At 56.9% G+C, this 18142-nt stretch overlaps 1 protein-coding gene across 1 annotated transcript; it reads right to left on the minus strand.

The window, feature by feature from the left end:
• Positions 1–1456: 1456 nt before the first annotated feature.
• Positions 1457–17489, minus strand: CD164L2 (CD164 molecule like 2). The gene is made up of 6 exons (XM_050932080.1): positions 17291–17489; positions 13114–13218; positions 8021–8098; positions 7056–7121; positions 4652–4814; positions 1457–3286 (listed from the first exon to the last, which is right to left on the minus strand). Exons 1-6 carry the CDS (start codon positions 17478–17480, stop codon positions 3271–3273), a joined length of 618 nt encoding a protein of 205 aa, XP_050788037.1. The 5' UTR covers positions 17481–17489; the 3' UTR covers positions 1457–3270.
• Between the last annotated feature and the right edge of the window lie 653 nt (positions 17490–18142).

Below are 18142 nucleotides of genomic sequence, written 5' to 3' on the forward strand. Positions count from 1 at the left end.
GGGGGTTTGTCCATCCAGAGGGAGCAGGGCCACGAGGGCACCCTGAGCTTCCCAAACAAGGCAGCGACATTAGATCTTGCTGGGGACAAGCCTGAGCCTTGGGTGGCGTGTGTGTGGCCCCGGGGCTCTGGGGCCAGCCCTCCCCATGGCAAGTCTAACGGGCACAACGTGGCTTCAAGCCCAGAAGACCCAGCCTGGCAGCGCTTTGCATAGCTCCGCAGCGCCAGATCCCCTGCCCCAGCGAGGAGGGAGAGGGGCATGTCCGAGAGCAAGCATGGCAGCCGGAGCACTGGCCACCTCGTCTTCCATTCCTCTTCCCACAGGAAACCACTTCACCGCCCCGCCCTGGGTAGCAGCCGTCAGATCCTAATGCAGTGGGACAGAGAAGAGAGCTCACCAGCGGGGGCTGAGCGCTACTGCCCTCGCTGCCCCCTGGCGCAGCCGTTCCACACCCCAGCAGGCTGCTGTGCCAGACAGGACTGGATGCCCCAGGGGCGTGGCAGCACCAGGAACCCTTCACGGCCAGGTTGCGGGTTCAGTCCCAGCCCACGGGGGGCAATGTCCGAGGGCCACTGTGAAGTGACGGTGCCGTGCCCAGCAAGGAGTCTAAAACTAGCGCCTATCTGGGCCGAGATGCCACGCGGTGAACCAGTCACGGCTCCAGAGGACGAGAAGGCCTCTCCCTCCAGGAGACGGATGCGAGATGTGGGCAAAGCGGACCCAGACTGTCGCTGGGGCAATGGCTTGCAACGTACCAAAGCAATCACGCTGCCCTTAGGAAAAAAGACACCCACCCCCCTTCCCATAGCAGCTCCCACACTGCAAGGACACCCCACTTTCCCAAGGGAGCTCTCGGCTGAGGATCCTCCCCTGTCTCTTAGCCAGGGCTGGCAAGGAGCGGAGACTCCTGCTGTCGATCTGGCCCCAAGCGGGTAATGTAGTTAGACAGGCAAATAAATTGTGGGTGGGGGGACAGACAGATGCAGACAGACACAGGGCTGCTTTCAGGGAAACAGGCCAATTATGCGCAGCAGCTGCTCCTACCCCCCTGAAAGCCATTTCTCAGAGGCTGCCTGAAGCACAGGGACATGGCTCCTTGCTTCCTCCAGGCAGGTTGTTCTGCCCCCGCCTTGAAAACCCAGATGTTCTCAGCTGTGCCCCAGCCCCTTAGGATTTAACGCCTGTGGTGGGTGCTGGAGATGGTCTCCCAGAGACCTTTCTCGTGGAGTGTGGGTGCACACCTGGAGAGACATCCATTCCCCCTTGTAGCCCAGTGGGGCAGGGGAACCAGACACCTGCTACTGCAGCACCCACCCACGCCCGGCAGGTCAGCCCAGTTTGCACGGGCCGGTCTAACTCTGCCAAGGGATTTCCACGCCTTGAGCTGTCCTCAACACACACCCTCACCTCTGGCCCATTCAGGGATCCACCCAGCAACAAAGTCACCCCGGAGAAATCAAACCGAGCAGCTTTAATTCCGTGCTCACAAGGCTTCAGCCCACTGCACACAGCATGCCCCCAGCTGCCCCCCCAGGGACCCACACAGCAACACAACGACACAGCAAGAGCACACGGACAGCTGGGGGGGAGCAGGGAGGGGTGGGGTACATGCCCCTTTAACCATCCCACCTGCCCCTCGCCACTGGCAGCCGTGCTGCTGGCCCAGGGTTCAGAGCCATCTGCTGCTAAGCTGCCTGTAGGAGAGACACCACTCTTAGGCAGCGGCTGCCATTCAGACAGAGCGGGCAGCCGCTGGCTGGAGGGGATGCCAGTGGCCAGGAGGGCCCGGTATTTTAGAGATGGTCCCACAGCGAGCCAGCAATGCCTTGCTCATAGCGTCACCTGCCACGAGGGGGGAGGGGGAATGAAGAGAACAGAGCTCCTCCTGGGTATTCAGCAATCAGGTGAGAAATGAAGGGACAGGATTATTTGGAAACTGTTCCTGGGGGCAGGGGGAAGGACACGAGGGGCAGACATCTCGCTGCCTCCCCGACTAGCCCCGGCAGCAGGAATCGCCAGAGGGAGAGTTCACAAGACCTGCTCTGAGCTGGACCCAGTTTTCACCCCAGTTGGGGGTGGCTGTTGGGCTCGGGGATAAACGCACCGGGCTGGGATTCAGGAGACCTAGATTCCATTTCTGGTTGTGCCATTGAGTCCGGGCAGCACACGCTTCAGGCCAGATTTTCAAAAGTGCCCAGTGTGTGAGGGGCTGAGCTCACTGGAAAAGTCTGGCCAACAGACTCGCAGGGGGCCAGTTCCCCCTCTGTAAAACTAGTATAATCCTTCCTCTCCCGCACCCTTTGTCTTCCCTATTGAAGACAGTGAATGTTTTGGGGCAGGGTCTGCATCTCACTGAGCCTCTGTACAGCCCCTGACACCAAGGGGGCCTGATCTTACTCAGATCTTCTAGGTACTACAGTGCTAAGAGAACAGCCCCACCTGTTTCATTGAGCATACGTGGGACTGCAGGGAGAAGGGCCATGCAGAATTTCTCCCAGCGGGAGACAGAGGCTCTTCTCATTGTTATATGACATTCCACTTCGCCCCGTAACGGCATCTCTGGCGTCTTCTAGCCAAGGACCCCATAGCATGTTACAGGTAGCTATTCCTACTGGACAGCCAGGGAAACTGAGGCACAGAGATTCTGCAGTGAGCGCAGTGGCACAGGCAGGCACAGAACCAAGCACTCCCACTCTAATGCCACCACTCCACTCCACTCTCCCTCACCAGGGCCACGTGAGCGCTGGGGAAAGCACACGCTTTCACCACGGCCTGGCTGCACCAAGCCAAGCTCTAGGCAGACTGAGGACACTTTGGGGGCGGGGGGGAGATTTCCTAGTCCACAAAGGAGCTTGTTTGCGAACTGCTATGACAGCAGAGAGCCTTGCTGTAGCGCACAGGCTGGGGTGGGGGGAGAGATGGCCTGACGCCCGCCAAGAAAATGCTTGTGACAGCAGTGGGCCGTGGTGGTGGATAGGAACTGGGTAGCGTCCCATTAAATAGCTAGGGGGCATTACCCTGCTCCACCCCCTGAGTGGAGCACCTCGGCCCTGCCTTCGGACAAGGAGACAGCATTTTAATACAAGCCAATGGGCTAGCCAAGGCCTGCATGCCCCCTCCACACAGCCAGGGAGGGGGCAGGCTGGGCTACCATGTTGACCTGGAGACACCCCCCATTCCCACCCGCAGGCAGCCCCAAGAAATGGCGAGGTTTTCTCTTGTTGCGGTTCCCCTCGCCTTGCACGTGTAAGCAGAGCCACACAGCAACACCTACTGGTTCTCCTCCCTGGTGCCAGGCAGCGTGCAAGGGAAACAGAGAGAGGGGACGGCCCCTGACATTAGACACAGGCCCAGCTCCCCGCCCAGCCCGAGCCTCTGCCCTCCATGCTCTCCTGGGGGGTGGGGGGTGAAGGGAGGCAGGGACCCTGCTCCCACAAGAGAGAAGGCCCCTGAGCCAGGCCTGGGGCTGAGAGAGGCAGGGCCCAGGGGGAAAGGAGGCGAGGGCACGCCCAGAGGCCAGCCCCTACATGGGGCATGGCACCTTGGCAGGGGAGTCAGGCCAAGCATGTTCATTCTGGAAAGTGGAAGCGGCTGTGGATGGGCCAGCAGGTGGAGGAGCAGCACATAGGCTGGAGAGAAGCAGAGAGAGTGGGTGCTGGGGGGCTTGAATGGGCCCAGCCCAGAGCCTCCGGAGACATGCAGGGAGAAGAGTGAGAAAGCCACCACTTCACCCAGCTTAGGTGACTCTGGCCCATCCTCCCCTCTCGCCAACAGTCACTTCCCAGCTCCGTCCCATCCCCGCCTGCCCCGGCCAGGCCCTGGACATGATCAGCATGAGGGGTTTAAACAAGGAGGGCTCAGCAGAACAAGCTTTCCTAGGGGCTGGGTCCCCAGATCCTGTCTCTCCGCTGCGAACGGTGGGAGACGGGAGATGATCCGGGGAGGGGACAAGCCAGCTGGCAGGCACCAGAGAGATGAACCAGCGACAATAGATGGACGAGGAGGCAGAAAAACAACCAGATGAGAAACACACAGATGAGGAGCATCTCCACCAGAGGGAGGGCTGGGGTTTATTGCTCACGGAGCGAGTGCGCTGGGGAGACCTGGCCTCCACGGGGCAGGGAGTGGTGGAGCAGATGCCCCAGTGCGGATGGGACGGGGGAAAAGAGAGAGGGAGAAACGGAAAGGTTCAGAGCGGGATTTGCATGAGAGCGAACCAACAGTGCATGGCCATGAGCAAGACAGAAGAGCCGCCACACGCAGCTACGTGTGTGCAGCTGCCAGAGACAGACACATAAGGATCTCACAGCGTGCTGGGGAGCAAGTGCAGAGACCCCAGAGGCTCACGACTGCCTAGCCATGGAAGGGGAAACATACCCCCAGCGGCTGTAGACGGATTGCAGTCGGCGCTATTCTAAACAGGTGGAAAGATGGGAGCCAGACAGCACTACGGGCTGGATCTAGCAGCTGCCCCACGTACAGCTATGAGTGGGTCAATCCCGAGTCTGTGGCACCAGTGGGTCTCCCTCCACGCCCCATCACACACAGCAGGGCTCGCCCCCAGCCACTCCCGGGATCAGAGCTGTTCTCCAGCCCCAGGGCCAGGTCTGGCCGAGGCAGACAGTGTGTGTGTGGGGCGGGGGAACCTTACAGCGTCTGGTAGGTGCTGTCCTTGGACTTGAGGAACTTGACGATGAAGTAGAAGACGGCCTGGACGCTCAGCACGAGGACGATCCCCCCCACAAAGCTGGCTGAGTCGAAGCCAGGCGGGCGGAACTCGGGGGTGGTTGTCAGCGGGGGGCCGGCAGTCATCCCTGGGGGGGAAAACAGAAACAATGTTACTGGGGCCTGATGCCAAGCACACACCTGTGTGATGCCGCACTTCCTCTCCCAGCATGCCACCTGCTCCCTAGTTACTGGCCACCTGAGCAGGCTTCTGGGCCCTTGGGGCCCCGAGCCCGGATAAAAGGTACGCTGTCCCCCTCCTGCCCCTGGCTAAGCAGGGCTTCCCCAGGCAGTGATGGAGGGAAGGACAGGAGATGCCCCTGGCTCTGGAATAGGCTCACCTGAATCTCTCCAGGCACTTGGAGGGGCATTCCACCTAGAGAGAACACTGCCCTCTCAGCCAACGCCCCAGCATAGTGCCAGGGGGACTGGGCCATCAGAGATGAAGCTGAGGTTCTGGCTGTTTGGGACGAGGGTCACTCCAGATCCCATGTCACTTCCCCCATTTTCTTTGGCCAGCAGCATCTCTCCTTGCCTGTGGTGCAATGTAAGAGTGGGCGGCTGCCCTCCTCCCCAGAGGTGGCTGCATTCCAGTGCAGCCAACACGCTGGGCTTCCTATTGTAATCAGTCTCCCAAGCCCAGGCGGTGTGTCATGCACTGAAGCTGCTGGTGACACAGCAGCCTGTTGACCGGTGAGGAAGAACTAGACCCATGTGTAGGCAGAGGTGAGAGGAAGGGGCAGAGACCACAGAGCAGCAGCAGCAGCGCTCTGCATCCTGACATGTTCTATAACAGAGTGAAATGCAGAGGATGGGGGGGGCACTTCAGGCCCCCCATGCACACTACAGACCCCAAAAGGGTCCCTGTAAGGAGACTGGTTAGTGAATGGAGTTTAACTCTTTCAGTGCTCTCCCTATGCCAGCCCCTTCCTCTGGCCACACCACCTCCCTTAGCAGAGAGTTTACCGCAGAGCACAGACTGTGCGTGCGTGTTTGGGAGCAGAGAGAGAACCAGCTGCATGCAGAATGGGAGGACTGGGAAGAGAAGCCGTCAGCTGCTCCGCTAAAGAGAGCAACTGCCCATCGGAGTCTGGGCTGGATCAATAATTCACAAAGCTCCGGGATACAGTTACTCGTTTTAATTAGCTGAAAGCTCTCGGATTCCTGTTCCTCCTTCCTGGAAAGAGTCCTTCCCATAACATTGCCATCCCGCTCCCCATCCTCCCTCCTGGTTCCCGAGCCCATTTAGGAGCAAGAGAGTGGAAAGAGAAACTGTTCCTGTTACATTCCGCCTGCCTTCATTTCCCCAGGGCAGGTTCAGCCGGAGGCAGTATTCTCTTCCTCTCCCTGTCTCACTGGTGCTGAGGTCCGCTCCACCCAAGGCTTGGCTGCATTTTAATGGGGAGTGAAGCAATGCTGGGAGAGTCTCTATATGAAAGCAGAGGTGTCTCTCTCTCTCACTTGCGCCCAGGCCTGATTTTCCCAAACATTTGGACCCCACATACATGTGCAAATCGAGTGTGCAAGTTGATCAACTTGTGATACTCTGCACGAGCGATGACCTTGTTTGCACGAACAAATCACAGTTAACTGTGCCTATAAGTTAGTACACAGGTCTCCCAGCCCCGTCCCCTCCCCCCACTTTTTTTAAAAAGAGTCAGGCCCATCATTTAGACATAATATGTAGCTCTGGATGCTTCACAAAAAGCGGGCAAGGCACTGCACACAGCACGGGGAGCTCTGGAAGGGAGAGGCGTCAGTCACCCCTGCCTTTGTACATGCTAGGCTTTCACCACCAAAATGTTTGGAGGTCCCCAGCATGGGACTATTCCCTATGTGACAGGGCTTTGATTAATAGAACACTCTGCCCTTGCATAGCACTTGACATTTACCTAGAAGCGCTTCAGCCAATGACTAGTAACCATCCAAAGGCTCCCTGGGATGGAAGTAAAAGTCATTATTCCCCCTTTTAGTACAGATGGGGAAACTGAGGCACAGAGCAGGGGAGGGAGGAGAGGACTTTCCAGAAGTCACACAGCCAGCGCTGTCAGTAGAACCCAGGAGTCCTGAGGGCCAGGCCTGTGTCTGAATTACAGCACACGCTTCCCTCTTCTCTTTCTGCAGGAGAAATTCTGGAATGAAGATAAATTCGACTGCTCGGCCCCAGCCAGCTCCTGGCTGACGTGGGAGGGAAGGGTGTGTGTTCTCAGCACAGCAAACCCCACCAGACTCCTCCCCGCTGACCTGAGCCTGGTGCAAGAACCACACATTAGAACTTGCCTCTTCTCCAGCCTGCCACTCCCGCCCCAGCCCACACGGGTGCCACTTGCCTGGGGTGAGGATCTCAGGCTCCTTGGTGGATGCTCGTGGAGGCTCCTTGGTGGGTGATCTCCGCGCTGAGGGGGCAAGGGTGAAAGAACAAGACGAAATGCTTAGAGGCCAGAGTTCCTCGCTGGCTCTCACCATGGCTGGGACTGGAGCGCCCCCTTCAGCCAGTGCGCCTGCCCCATTCCCTACAGCGCCCCCTGCTGGAGCAGCTGGGACTGGAATAGCTGAGAGCTCCCCCACAGCCAGTGCACCTGCCCCATTCCCTACAGCGCCCCCTGCTGGAGCAGCTGGGACTGGAATAGCTGTGAGCCCCCCCACAGCCACTGGTCCTGCCCCATTCCCTACAACGCCCCCTGCTGGGAGCGCCTGGGACTGGAATAGCTGAGAGCCCCCCCAGAGTCACCGCTCCTACCCCATTCCCTACAACGCCCCCTGCTGGGAGCGGCTGGGTCTCATGTAACTGGGGACATCAACTGGCTGTCAGACATATCAAGTCCCCCAGTGGGCTGAGCCCATGGAACTGCCCCTTCTCCCAGGACAGGCAGCCCTGCTTACTCTCTGTGCATGCAGTTGGCTCCAGCCCACGTTTGGTCAGAGGTGATTACGGGATCCTGGAAGCAGCTGGGACAGGAGTAGCTAGCAGCTGCCTTGACAGCCAGTGCTCCTGCCACGTTCTCCACAGCACCTCCTGCAGAGAGCGGCTGTGACTGGTTTCATGGCTGTCGCTCCTGCAATGGAGCGCGGATTCTCTTCCATGAAAGCAGTTAAATAATAATACTATCCCCTAGCACTTACACTGAGACCATCGGCTCACACGACACCTTGCAAAGAAAGGGGAATATTATCTCCATTTTACAGATGGGAAAATAAATCAGCCTCTGAGCCAGGGGTAGAATGCAGGTCTCCCAAGGCCCGGTGCTGCGCTCCACCCAGAGCTCATGCTGTTGCGTTCACGCCAGGAAGTTACCTGGACACACAGCAGTGACATTGTAGATGGAGCACGTCTCCTTGGTGGCGTCTCCCTTCCCTATGCAGCTCCCGGGCCCTGAAGGAAACAGGAAAAACCAGCAGGAAAAACCTTGCACAAAACTCCCCCAAGCAAACCTGCCCCTAGAAAGCCCTGCCATTCCTCCTGCAAAGGGGGCTCTGAGTGGGCGACAACAAGCAAGACCATGCGGCCAGCCTGGTAAGCCGCACACGAGAGCTGGGGAAGCAGCACCTAAAGACTCGAAGTCCACACCCCGCCCAAATGAGCATCCAGGCTTTAAGTTTGACATGTTCCAACTTTGCATCAGCAGCCTCTGCTCCCCCAGGATCCTGCCCAGCATCACGCCCAGAGCTCGTGCGGACGGCGTCGCACTTGGAACACGATCGCCTGCTGGGACGCGTTCCTGGGCAGCGTTGTGTGGACGACCGGCAAACCCCTCCCCCCCATCGGATCCATGCAGCTTCCACTAGGGCCCACGCTTTGTACTGACAATTCCCCCAGTCCTGGAAGAGCCCCATCGTGGGCTGAGACAGAGACCGGCTCTGACCCTTGGGGATATTTCAGTTCCCGGAGGGTGGAGCAACAGCAAGAAGATCACATCTCCCGTTGTTTTGTCCCTGTAAGTGGTTCTCTCCAGCATTAAACACCTAACCCCAAATTCCAGTCTATCTGGGATCCATTGCATCCCATGGCACTCAAATCACAACCCTTGTTTCAGCTCAGCTGATTAGCTCCATCCCCTTTGGAAAGCCAATTATTTTACTATTTCAGCTACGGAGCCTTACATAGCGTCACTGCAGACCCCAGTAACCTGGCAGGAGCCCACCCCAGCACATGGCGGCTGGATGAGGATAGCTGGACAAACAAGCAGCTGGACCGAGCACGGCACATCAGAAACTCATTCCTGGAGAGTGAGAGGCAGCCTACCGGCTTGTCGACCACGCAGACAAGCCATTCAGATGCCACTTCTGGAGCAAGAGGTCATGGTTGAATTGCAAGCAGAGCAGAATCTGATGCATCTCACCTCAGAGGTGGCTGCATGTTACCAGCAGGTGACGTGATCTCCAAATAGATGGACTCCGGTTACTCTACTTAAAGTCACTGAAGGAGCCGGGGCTTCCCAAAAGAGTTTAAACCAGGTGGCAGGTATTATTAAGCTCCTGGGTTTTCTGCAGGTCCATGTGCTTGGGCCAGAGGGTTGGCTTACCCTTGCCACATGCTCCTCTGTCTCAGTTCTCTGCCCCACCCTTTGGGAAGTGGAGGATTTTCAATTCCATTATCTCTGCTTCCCCCACCCTGATGACATCAGTTGTTATTGAAGGTAGCAGCAGAAGCAGCCAGAGCCCCTCCCAAAGCAACAGGACACGGAAACTCAACACCCACCCAGAAAACAAAGATGCCGGGTGCTGTTCTGTTCAGGATTCGCTGGGCCTTGGGCTTTAAGGCACCAGGGTAAGATGTGAAAGAGAGAGTCTCCCCCAGCAAAGACCTAGTGTCTTCCATGGGTCACAGAGCAGGGACTTCGCAAAGCCTCCAGCTTAGAGAGCTCACGTCACACCGAAGTGAGAGACTGAATTACACGGACGCGCGAGAAAGCCCCTCACGCAGTCACCGCTCGGTCACTTTTCTTCGCTCGGCTCTGAGAGGGACAACCCACCTCCCCTTGTCCAGCTGGGCCTGATCCCCTGGGTGCACCAGTCAGAGCAATAGGACAGCAGGAGCGGAAAGCGACTCTGCTAGCCACAGTGTGTGTAGGGTGGGACGGGATAGACAATAATCAGAAAGCAGAGTTTGTTCTTTGCTCACTCGGGGAACTGGGCTGCCGGCCACCAGAGCTTAATTTGTGCCTGCGGTTGGCAGGGCTCAGGCCCAGCATCTCGTCTGTCGGTGGCAGGCAAGGCCATGCTGTGCAGAGGATGCCAGCATTACCGGCACTTCTGTCTTTACAAATTAAGCATCACCAGCTGCGGCTGACAGAGCTAGCAACCTGCCAGCCCTGCACTGGCCACCACGGGGTGCTGCTGCTGTCAGCCAGTGGTGGGGCTGGAGGTGTGATGCCTAAAGCCAGAGGCCTTTAAGGTGGAGGAGCAGGCTGCACCCACCAATAGAAGCAGCTGGGGGGGGTGGCACTCGGTACCAGGGAGCATGAGTCACAGAGCAGTGGGAGGTGATGGCTCAGGATAGGGTGGGAAGATAAATGGGATTTTTGGCAGGTGAATGTGTGTGAGATGCTGGGTAATTTTTTGGGGGGGGGGGATGATGTAACTGGGGAGGGGCCCCCACTAAGACACTTGTCCCCCATCTTAATCGGAGCGCAGCAGGCCAGCTGTTGCCTCTCCACCGCGTTTAGTGGCTCCCTCTGGGCAGGCTCCTCGCTGCACCATAGAGGTTTTCGCAGCAGGCTGCTGAGCCTGACCTCAGCTTGGCTTTTGAGCAGGGCACTGCATGGGAAGAGGCGGCTGACTAGCAGCTAGGGAAACCAGGCCTCAGCTCACAGAACCAGCCGGGGCCCCTCCATGCCCTCTGTCTATCCCACCAGGAGGAGAGCTCTGCCCACACCGGGGTGTCACCTCCGCTAGAGGGCTGAGCCGGGGTGGGGAAGTTCCCCAGCATCCAGAGACAGGGAGATTTCTCCGAGACGGTCTCTATAGGGAAGCAGGACGTGACTAGGTGGGCAGGGAAGAAACCTTCCGTCACTGAGTCACTTAGAAAGCTTGGAATTCAGCTATCAAAGTGCAACAAACTCCCCACTGACCTGCCAGAGCAAGAGGAAGCAGCCAGGGGTGCCACTCAGCCAACCCCCCCGCCCGGCTAGCAGAGCCCAATACAACCACAGCGCCCTGTCCGGCCCGGAGACAAGCCAGCCCCAGCAGACCCCCGCCGGGAAAGGCAGCCAGGAAATCTGTCCTGAAACCATTGCCAGAGGAATCATAGACTCATAGGTCAGAAGGAACCAATATGAACATCTAGTCTGACCTCCTGCACAAGGCAGGCCACAGAACCCTACCCATCCACTTTTATAACAACCCCTAACCCAGGACTGAGTTATTGAAATCCTCAAAATTGGTTTGAAGACCTCAGGCTGCAGAGAATCCACCAGCAAGCGACCCATGCCCCACGCTGCAGGGGAAGGCGAAAAACCTCCAGGGCCCCTGCCAATCCGCCCTGGAGGAAAATTCCTTCCCGACCCCAAATATGGCAATCAGCTAAACCCTGAGCATGTGGGCAAGACTCACCAGCCAGCACCCAAGAAGGAATTCTCTGCAGTAACTCAGTTCCCATCCCATCCAACATCTCCCCGCAGACCACTGAGCAGACTTATCTGGTGATAATCCAAGATCAATTGCCCCAATTAAACTATCCTATCCTAACATCCCCTCCATATACTTATCAAGCTTAGTCTTAAAGCCAGATAAGTCTTTTGCCCCCACTACTTCCCTCGGAAAGCTGTTCCAGAACTTCACTCCCCTAATGGTTAGAAACCTTCGTCTAATTTCAAGTCTAAACTTCCTAATATCCAGTTTGTACCCATTCGTCCTCGTGCCTACATTAATACTAAACTTAAATAATTCCTCTCCCTCCCTAACGTTAACCCCCCTGATATATTTATATAGAGCAAGCATATCCCCCCGCAGCCTTCTTTTGGCCAGGCTAAACAAGCCAAGCTCTTTGAGTCTCCTTTCATAAGGCAGGTTTTCCATTCCTCGGATCATCCTAGTAGCCCGTCTCTGGACCTGTTCCAGTTTGAATTCATCCTTCTTGAACATGGGACACCAGAACTGCACACAATATTCCAGATGGGGTCTCACCAGCGCCTTATATAACGGTACTAACACCTCCTTATCCTTGCTGGAAATACCTCGCCTGATGCATCCTAAAATCGCATTTGCTTTTTTAACAGCCGTATCGCATTGGCGGCTCATAGTCATCCTGTTATCAACCAATACCCCAAGGTCCTTCTCCTCCTCTGTCGCTTCCAACTGATGCGTCCTCAACGTATATCTAAAATTTTTATTATTAATCCCTAAGTGCATGACCTTGCACTTTTCACTATTGTATTTCATCCTATTACTATTACTCCAGTTTACAAGGTGGTCCAGATCTTCCTGAATAGTATCCCTGTCCTTCTCCGTGTTAGCAATACTCCCCCAGCTTTGTGTCATCCGCAAACTTTATTAGCACATTCCCACTCTTTGTGCCAAGGTCAGTAATAAAAAGGTTAAATAAGATCGGTCCCAAAACCGATCCTTGAGGGACTCCACTCGTGACCTCCATCCAGCCTGACAGTTCACCCTTCAATACAACCCGCTGGAGTCTCCCCTTTAACCAGTTCCTTATCCACCTTACAACTTTCATATTCATCCCCATCTTTTCCAATTTAACTAACAGTTCCCCATGTGGAACCGTGTCAAACACCTTACTGAAATCGAGGTAAATTAGATCTACCGCATTTCCTTTATCTAAGTAATCCGTCACCTTCTCAAAGAAGGGGATCAGATTGGTTTGGCACGATCTACCTTTAGTAAATCCATGTTGCAATTCGTCCCAATTACCATTGACCTCTATGTCCTTAACTACTTTCTCCCTTAAAATTTTTTCATGGTGGTAGGCGCAGCATATGACCCATCACGGGCGTTGGGAGAGAGAGAGCCTGTGGCCTGACCAGCGTAAAAGTGCCCGCAGCCGAGGCTCAGCACCCATTTAGGCTCCTGCAGAGCGGGCCAGGCTTTCCAAGCACAGAGGGGTTTTCACAAGGGCTCAGAAAACCAGCCCCCAGCTGTGGGTGCGTAGACTCTAGCTCAAAAGGAACAGGACCCAAGAACACTTAGGAGACTGGTACTTTCCAGGCCACCAGCAGAACAATCCTAGGGCCCGTTTCCAGCTGTTTCCCAGGTCACGGGGCCCAGGGAGTGGCTGAGAACCATGCCATAGATTCGCTCCACCTGGAGGGCTTGGGATACAGTTTTAAGATGATGTTTGAATACAGCTTGATCCCTCCTGGCAGGCAGGGCCCATGGGGCCAGGCTGCAAAGGGTTAAGGCAGGAGAACTAGAGAGGCTCCCCCAGCGTACCTGGCTCCTCAGTGGCTCCACAGCGCATCCACACGCAGCCAGTGATGTTCTGGGAAGCGTCTCCTTCAATGCACCTCTCACAGGGCTCCAGCTGTTTGCACTCTCCTGCCAAAACCCAGAGGATGCCAGATGTCAGGTCCCAGCAAGCAGCCAGGTAACTAGCCCGCTTGGAGGATGGGGCACGGAGCCATGAGGCTTCAACGTTGAAGGGCACCTCAGAATTGCTAAGTGAAGCCTTCACGGACACAGAACAGTCCCCAGCCCCCACCCCTTCGGTTCTGACCTGAGCGCACTTGAGCAGAGGGCTTCTTGGGAGCCTGGCCAGCATCCCTCAAGGACAACACAGTACCAGGGCCTCTGAGCTGACTCTGCCTCTCAGCCCCAGCATGCCGCGGCTCTGGCAAGCGTTTGGGGAGTCAAGACATTCTCGCCCTTGCTCACTCTTGGAAGTTAGGTGCATCAGAATCTAATGATTAGACCCAGGAAAGGCTGAGTCCCACGGTCTGAGCACGGGACAGAGTCAGAGCTCTCCGACACTGACTGCCTCTCTGGCCTCAGGAAAGTCACTTCAGTACCTAAATGGCTTTGCAAATCTGGGCCTCAGTTTCTCCATCTCGGAAAGCAGGATGTTCATTTTCACATATAGCTCAGGGCCACAGCCACATGAGGTAAGTGTCCTATGCTGTATGCCCTCCGCAGAGAGGCAGAGAACACCCCAGCCACGCCTCGGCCCTTTAATCACAGATCTCAAAGCACTAATACACAGAGCTGGGCTAATGGCTGGGTTTTTTGGTTCCAAGCAATTTTGGAAAAAACTCACTTCAGGTTGAACTGACTCTGAGGGGTTTTTGAATGTTTAGTGAATTGCAGAAGTCTGTTTCAGGCTGTCCCAGAGCAGGGCCTTGGCCCGGGGTTCCCTAAATCTCCGGTGGCTGCCCGGAGCACTGGGCTAAGGGCCATGAGGGCAGGTGGGACAGTGGCTGTATCACTACCACCTCTGGTTGTTTTTGTGAATGGCCCAAACTATTTGGATCAACTTCCCTGTGCTCTGCCTGGGCAGTTCCCTCCGGATGCTGGGGCGCTGAGACAACACTGCAGCACTCTCACCTGCGCCCAGCTCTGGGCGGAGCCATGTTGGCCTTGCAGGATTCCTGTACCCAGCCCCACATTCTGGGGCCGCTGTCCTAAGGCAACAGCCTGCTTCCTCTGGCCTCCTACCTAGTTCCTTGCAAAGCCTGGTCATGGGAGAGCCACCCCCATGTCCCTAGGCCCAGCCACAGATACACAGCAGCTGTGGGTCCCAATCCTGAAATTAGTGACTGAGAATGCTCAGCACATCCCAGGAGGCGATTGGCACTTGTCAGGATTGGACCCATAAAAGCCATTCAATTAGGTATATCTGGGGTGGATCAATTACAGTGAAAGGCTGGTCTCCTGGCTAACACATTGCACTGGGATTCAGGAGAGCTGGATTCTATTGCCAGCTCTGCTACTGGGGGACCCTGGGCAAGCCACTGTAATAGCTCCATGCCTCAGTTTTCCTACCTGTGAAATGGGGGGTCATTAGTTCCTTCCTTTGTCTTGTCTACTTAGATTGTAAGCTCTTTGGGGCAGGGACTGTCCGGATACTGGTCCACACAGCACCCAGACCCAGGGAGCCCTGATCTCAGTTCAGGTCACTATGTGACTATTTCCCCAAACTGGGCCTGTTCGCTTGCTAAAGGCCGGATCCTTGCTAACAGCCGGGGTCCATTCCAGAGACAGCAGCTTGGGGTGGGGGGGAGAGGAGTACAACCAGAACCTGGATTTCAGTGCAAGATAAAAAAAAAAACGTCAGAGCCCATCCTAGTGCCCAGCCTAAAAGTCCCCAGCCTTTGCCTCCCAGAACAGCAGCCAGGCCAGGCTTCTTTACAAGAGGGGTCTGCTCCCTTCCCCTCCCTTGCTGGCTTACGAACACTGCCTTCTCCACCCCCAGCTGGATAGGAATTAGCAAGTCTAACCACTATCCCGCTTGGGATCTCACCGTGCCTGCCCGTCCCCCATATTTATTCATCATGGCCCAACATTTAAAAAAATAGCCCAGGGGGAAATAAAGTGAGTCACCCAGGTATCGAACGGGACGTCTCATCTTTATTCTCGGAGGACTCTCCTGCCCCTGCATTATTTGCTCGAAATGGAAGAAGTGATAGCCAGTAAGGAGGGGGCAGAGGGGAGGCTGTGTGATCTAGTGGTTAGAACAAGCCCTTTGGCGTCACGACAGTAGGATTCCTCGTCAAAGCCCACGTAGGCCTGGGCTGAACTCAAAACACCGGAGTCGAGGGGGCGACTCGTGTGGTGGGAGGTACGTGGGCCGCGTGTTCAGTGTTTGTAGCACTGGGGCATTGGTACTAAGTTTTCAGGAGAGGTTCATGGGCTCTGGGCACCACCGGCTCCGGCTGTCCACCTCGAGGGCCCGTTGTTCGGAGGGACGGAGTGCTCACTGCCCTGATAACAGCTGGCGCTGGAGGCACTCAGCACTGCCAAGAATCAGGCCCCAGATGACAAGTTGAGTGCCCAAAATCAGCAATCACCTTGGAAAAATCTAGGCATCAATCCCACTGGGGTAAAACCCAGCACACCCATGGAGGTCGCTGCAGGTTCAGGGCCCTGGAGGACCTTAACCTCTGTGCCTCAGTTTACCCCCTTGCAAACTGGGAGGAACACCCGCCATTTCATATCCCTTGGAAAAGCTGGACTGAGAGGCATTACAGGAGCGCAAAGGATTGTTTCGGGACAGCTAACGAGCAGCTTAGGGTCTGAGTTGAAACAAAGGGTCCTTCAAACCAACTGGCCATTAACCACCAGGCAGAACCTGACCCACAGGCCACTCCTGCTCTTGCAAACCAGGAAAACGGAAAAGAAAATAATTAGGCAATTACCTTCCTGCAATAAGCGAAAGGCTGAGCGGCACATTACCATGGATACAGGGTTTTGGTACTAACACTGGTCTTTGCTTAGCAGTTAGAAACCTGTAAGTAACCAATGGGGAAGTAGGACTTTGTTCTCCGGGTTTCAGGCAGGTTTAGAATTGAAGTTATTTTTATCCTGCCAGGCCCAGAGACACAGAATCAGACATTTTACTGAATGCCGCCTGTTCTGGTACTTTACAGAGGGGATCGGGCAGCCGAAGGGGGAAAAAAAACAACACACAGATTGTAGCACTCTAGGATCTGAAGCCCCCCTCTCTTCGGCCCTTAGCAGGAAAGTCCCAGCTGCAGGATGGTGAGCAGCTCTGCCAGCGCTCTGCCCAGATTGGCAGGCAATCATCGGAGCTGGAGAACTCCGTCAGGAATTATTTAGGTCTCTTGTGGGCCTCAGAGCTAGAAATCTCTCCCAGGCATTTGTTCGGGGGAATGAAACAAGTGCTGGATTTGCATGGTGAGGACATAGGGATCATGCGAGTCCCCCAGGAGGCAGGAAAACACAAGCTCACAGTTGAAGCTGGAAGTTACAGCAAGGAAAGGGACCTTGCACAAATAGGTACCAACCCCCTGAAGAGAGAATCCCACAAACTGAGGGCCGGATTTTGATCTCAGGTCATACCCACATTTGGGAACATTGTCCATTGTCTGCCCCAGAGCAGGGAGCTTCGGACAAGGGCTCTCTGGGCACCAGCCACAGATCGGCTCTGAGCAGGGCGACAGCCTGGGGCGGGCACCCGTCGTGGGTCACTGCTGGCACTGAACTGGCCAGTGGGGGAATGGGTCACAGAACCAGGCCAGCGCAGCTCCAGCCTTGCAGGCCAGGGGGTGACTGCCTGACAGCCCAGCTGACCACAAGCCCCAGGAGGGGTTTGCTGCCTTGCAAAGGGCTCCCCTGAACCCCGGGACTTGGGAGGAGCCTGAGCCACGAGCCAGCAGCGTCCCCAGCGGTAGAAGAGCCACGAGGGCTCAGCCCCCTCACCTGGGATGGTTTGTAAACGAACTCAGCGCTGCCCTGGCAAGCTGCGCAGGGCGGGGGGCACAGACCCTTCGTGCGCTGGGCGGGGAGATTCCCCTTCCAACAAGCCCAGACCGCGGCTCCAGCCTGGGAGGGGTCCGGGCTGGCGGGGGACCCCGTGAGGGGGCTCCCCGGTCCTGCTGCGTTCCCCAGAGGCGCTGGCCAGGGGGAGAAGCTGCCCCCCCGGGGCCCCACCTACCTGCCCAGCCGAGAGGCAGCCAGGGCGCGCAGAGCAGCGCGCAGCAGAGCGCAGCCCGCCGCGCCCAGGTGCGGGGCTCTCCCATGTCTCCGGTCTGCGGGGCAGGAGCGAGTCCCCGGCTCTGGCGGCTTGTCACTTTCGGGGGAGCGAGCGGGGCTCCCGGGAAGTAGCCGGAGCAGAGCGAGCTCATGCGCGCAGGGGCGGGGAGCGAACAGCCAGCGTCCCGGCCGGGGGCGGGGGCACAGCCAGGTGCGGCCCCGCCCCGCCCCGCCCCGCCCACGAGAGCCAGGTGCGGCCCCGCCCCACGAGAGCCAGGTACGGCCCCGCCCCGCCCCGCCCCGCCCAAACCACGGGCTCCTGCGGGTGCTGCCCCGGCCCACCCCGTGGGGGCGCAGCTGCTTCTCCAGATAAGCCCCCATCTTAGCCAAAGGGCTCCCCCCCCCCCCGAGATGCGACCTCCCCATATCCAGGGCAGAGGCGGCGAGGGGGGCGGGGCAAGCTCCCCCAGGTGCACACAAGCCTTTCCTCCACCTGCTAAATTCCAGGGCTCCTCCCCAAAGAGCCCCCCAGCCCTTTGCCCAGGAACCTACTCCCCCCGCCTCCTTTGGGCAGGGATGTCAAAGGTCTTAGCCAAGGGGCAGCGGTGGGTGACCACTTTGCACTGTGACTAGCGCCCAGTGAACTGTCCCCAGCGAGTTGTGCGGAGCGGCTGCCATAGGAGGAGCAATTAATAAGACTGGGACTTTTCGGCTTGGGAAAGAGGCGACTAAGGGGGGATATAATTGAGGTCTATAAAATCATGACTGGGGTAGAGAAGGTAGATAAGAAGTGTTGTTTACTGCTTCTCATAAC

The sequence above is a fragment of the Gopherus flavomarginatus genome, chromosome 22 (assembly GCF_025201925.1).
Source record: "Gopherus flavomarginatus isolate rGopFla2 chromosome 22, rGopFla2.mat.asm, whole genome shotgun sequence".
Lineage (NCBI taxonomy): Eukaryota > Metazoa > Chordata > Testudines > Testudinidae > Gopherus > Gopherus flavomarginatus.

Coding starts and splice junctions, on each gene's coding strand:
- CD164L2 (XM_050932080.1), bottom strand. CDS start 17,480: ATGAGCTCGCTCTGCTCCGGCTACTTCCCGGGAGCCCCGCTCGCTCCC. Junction 13,219..17,290: donor GCTGCCTCTCGGCTGGGCAG/GTAGGTGGGGCC, acceptor GGGTTTTGGCAG/GAGAGTGCAAACAGCTGGAG. Junction 4,815..7,055: donor GCCTGAGATCCTCACCCCAG/GCAAGTGGCACC, acceptor TTTCCCCCCCAG/GGATGACTGCCGGCCCCCCG.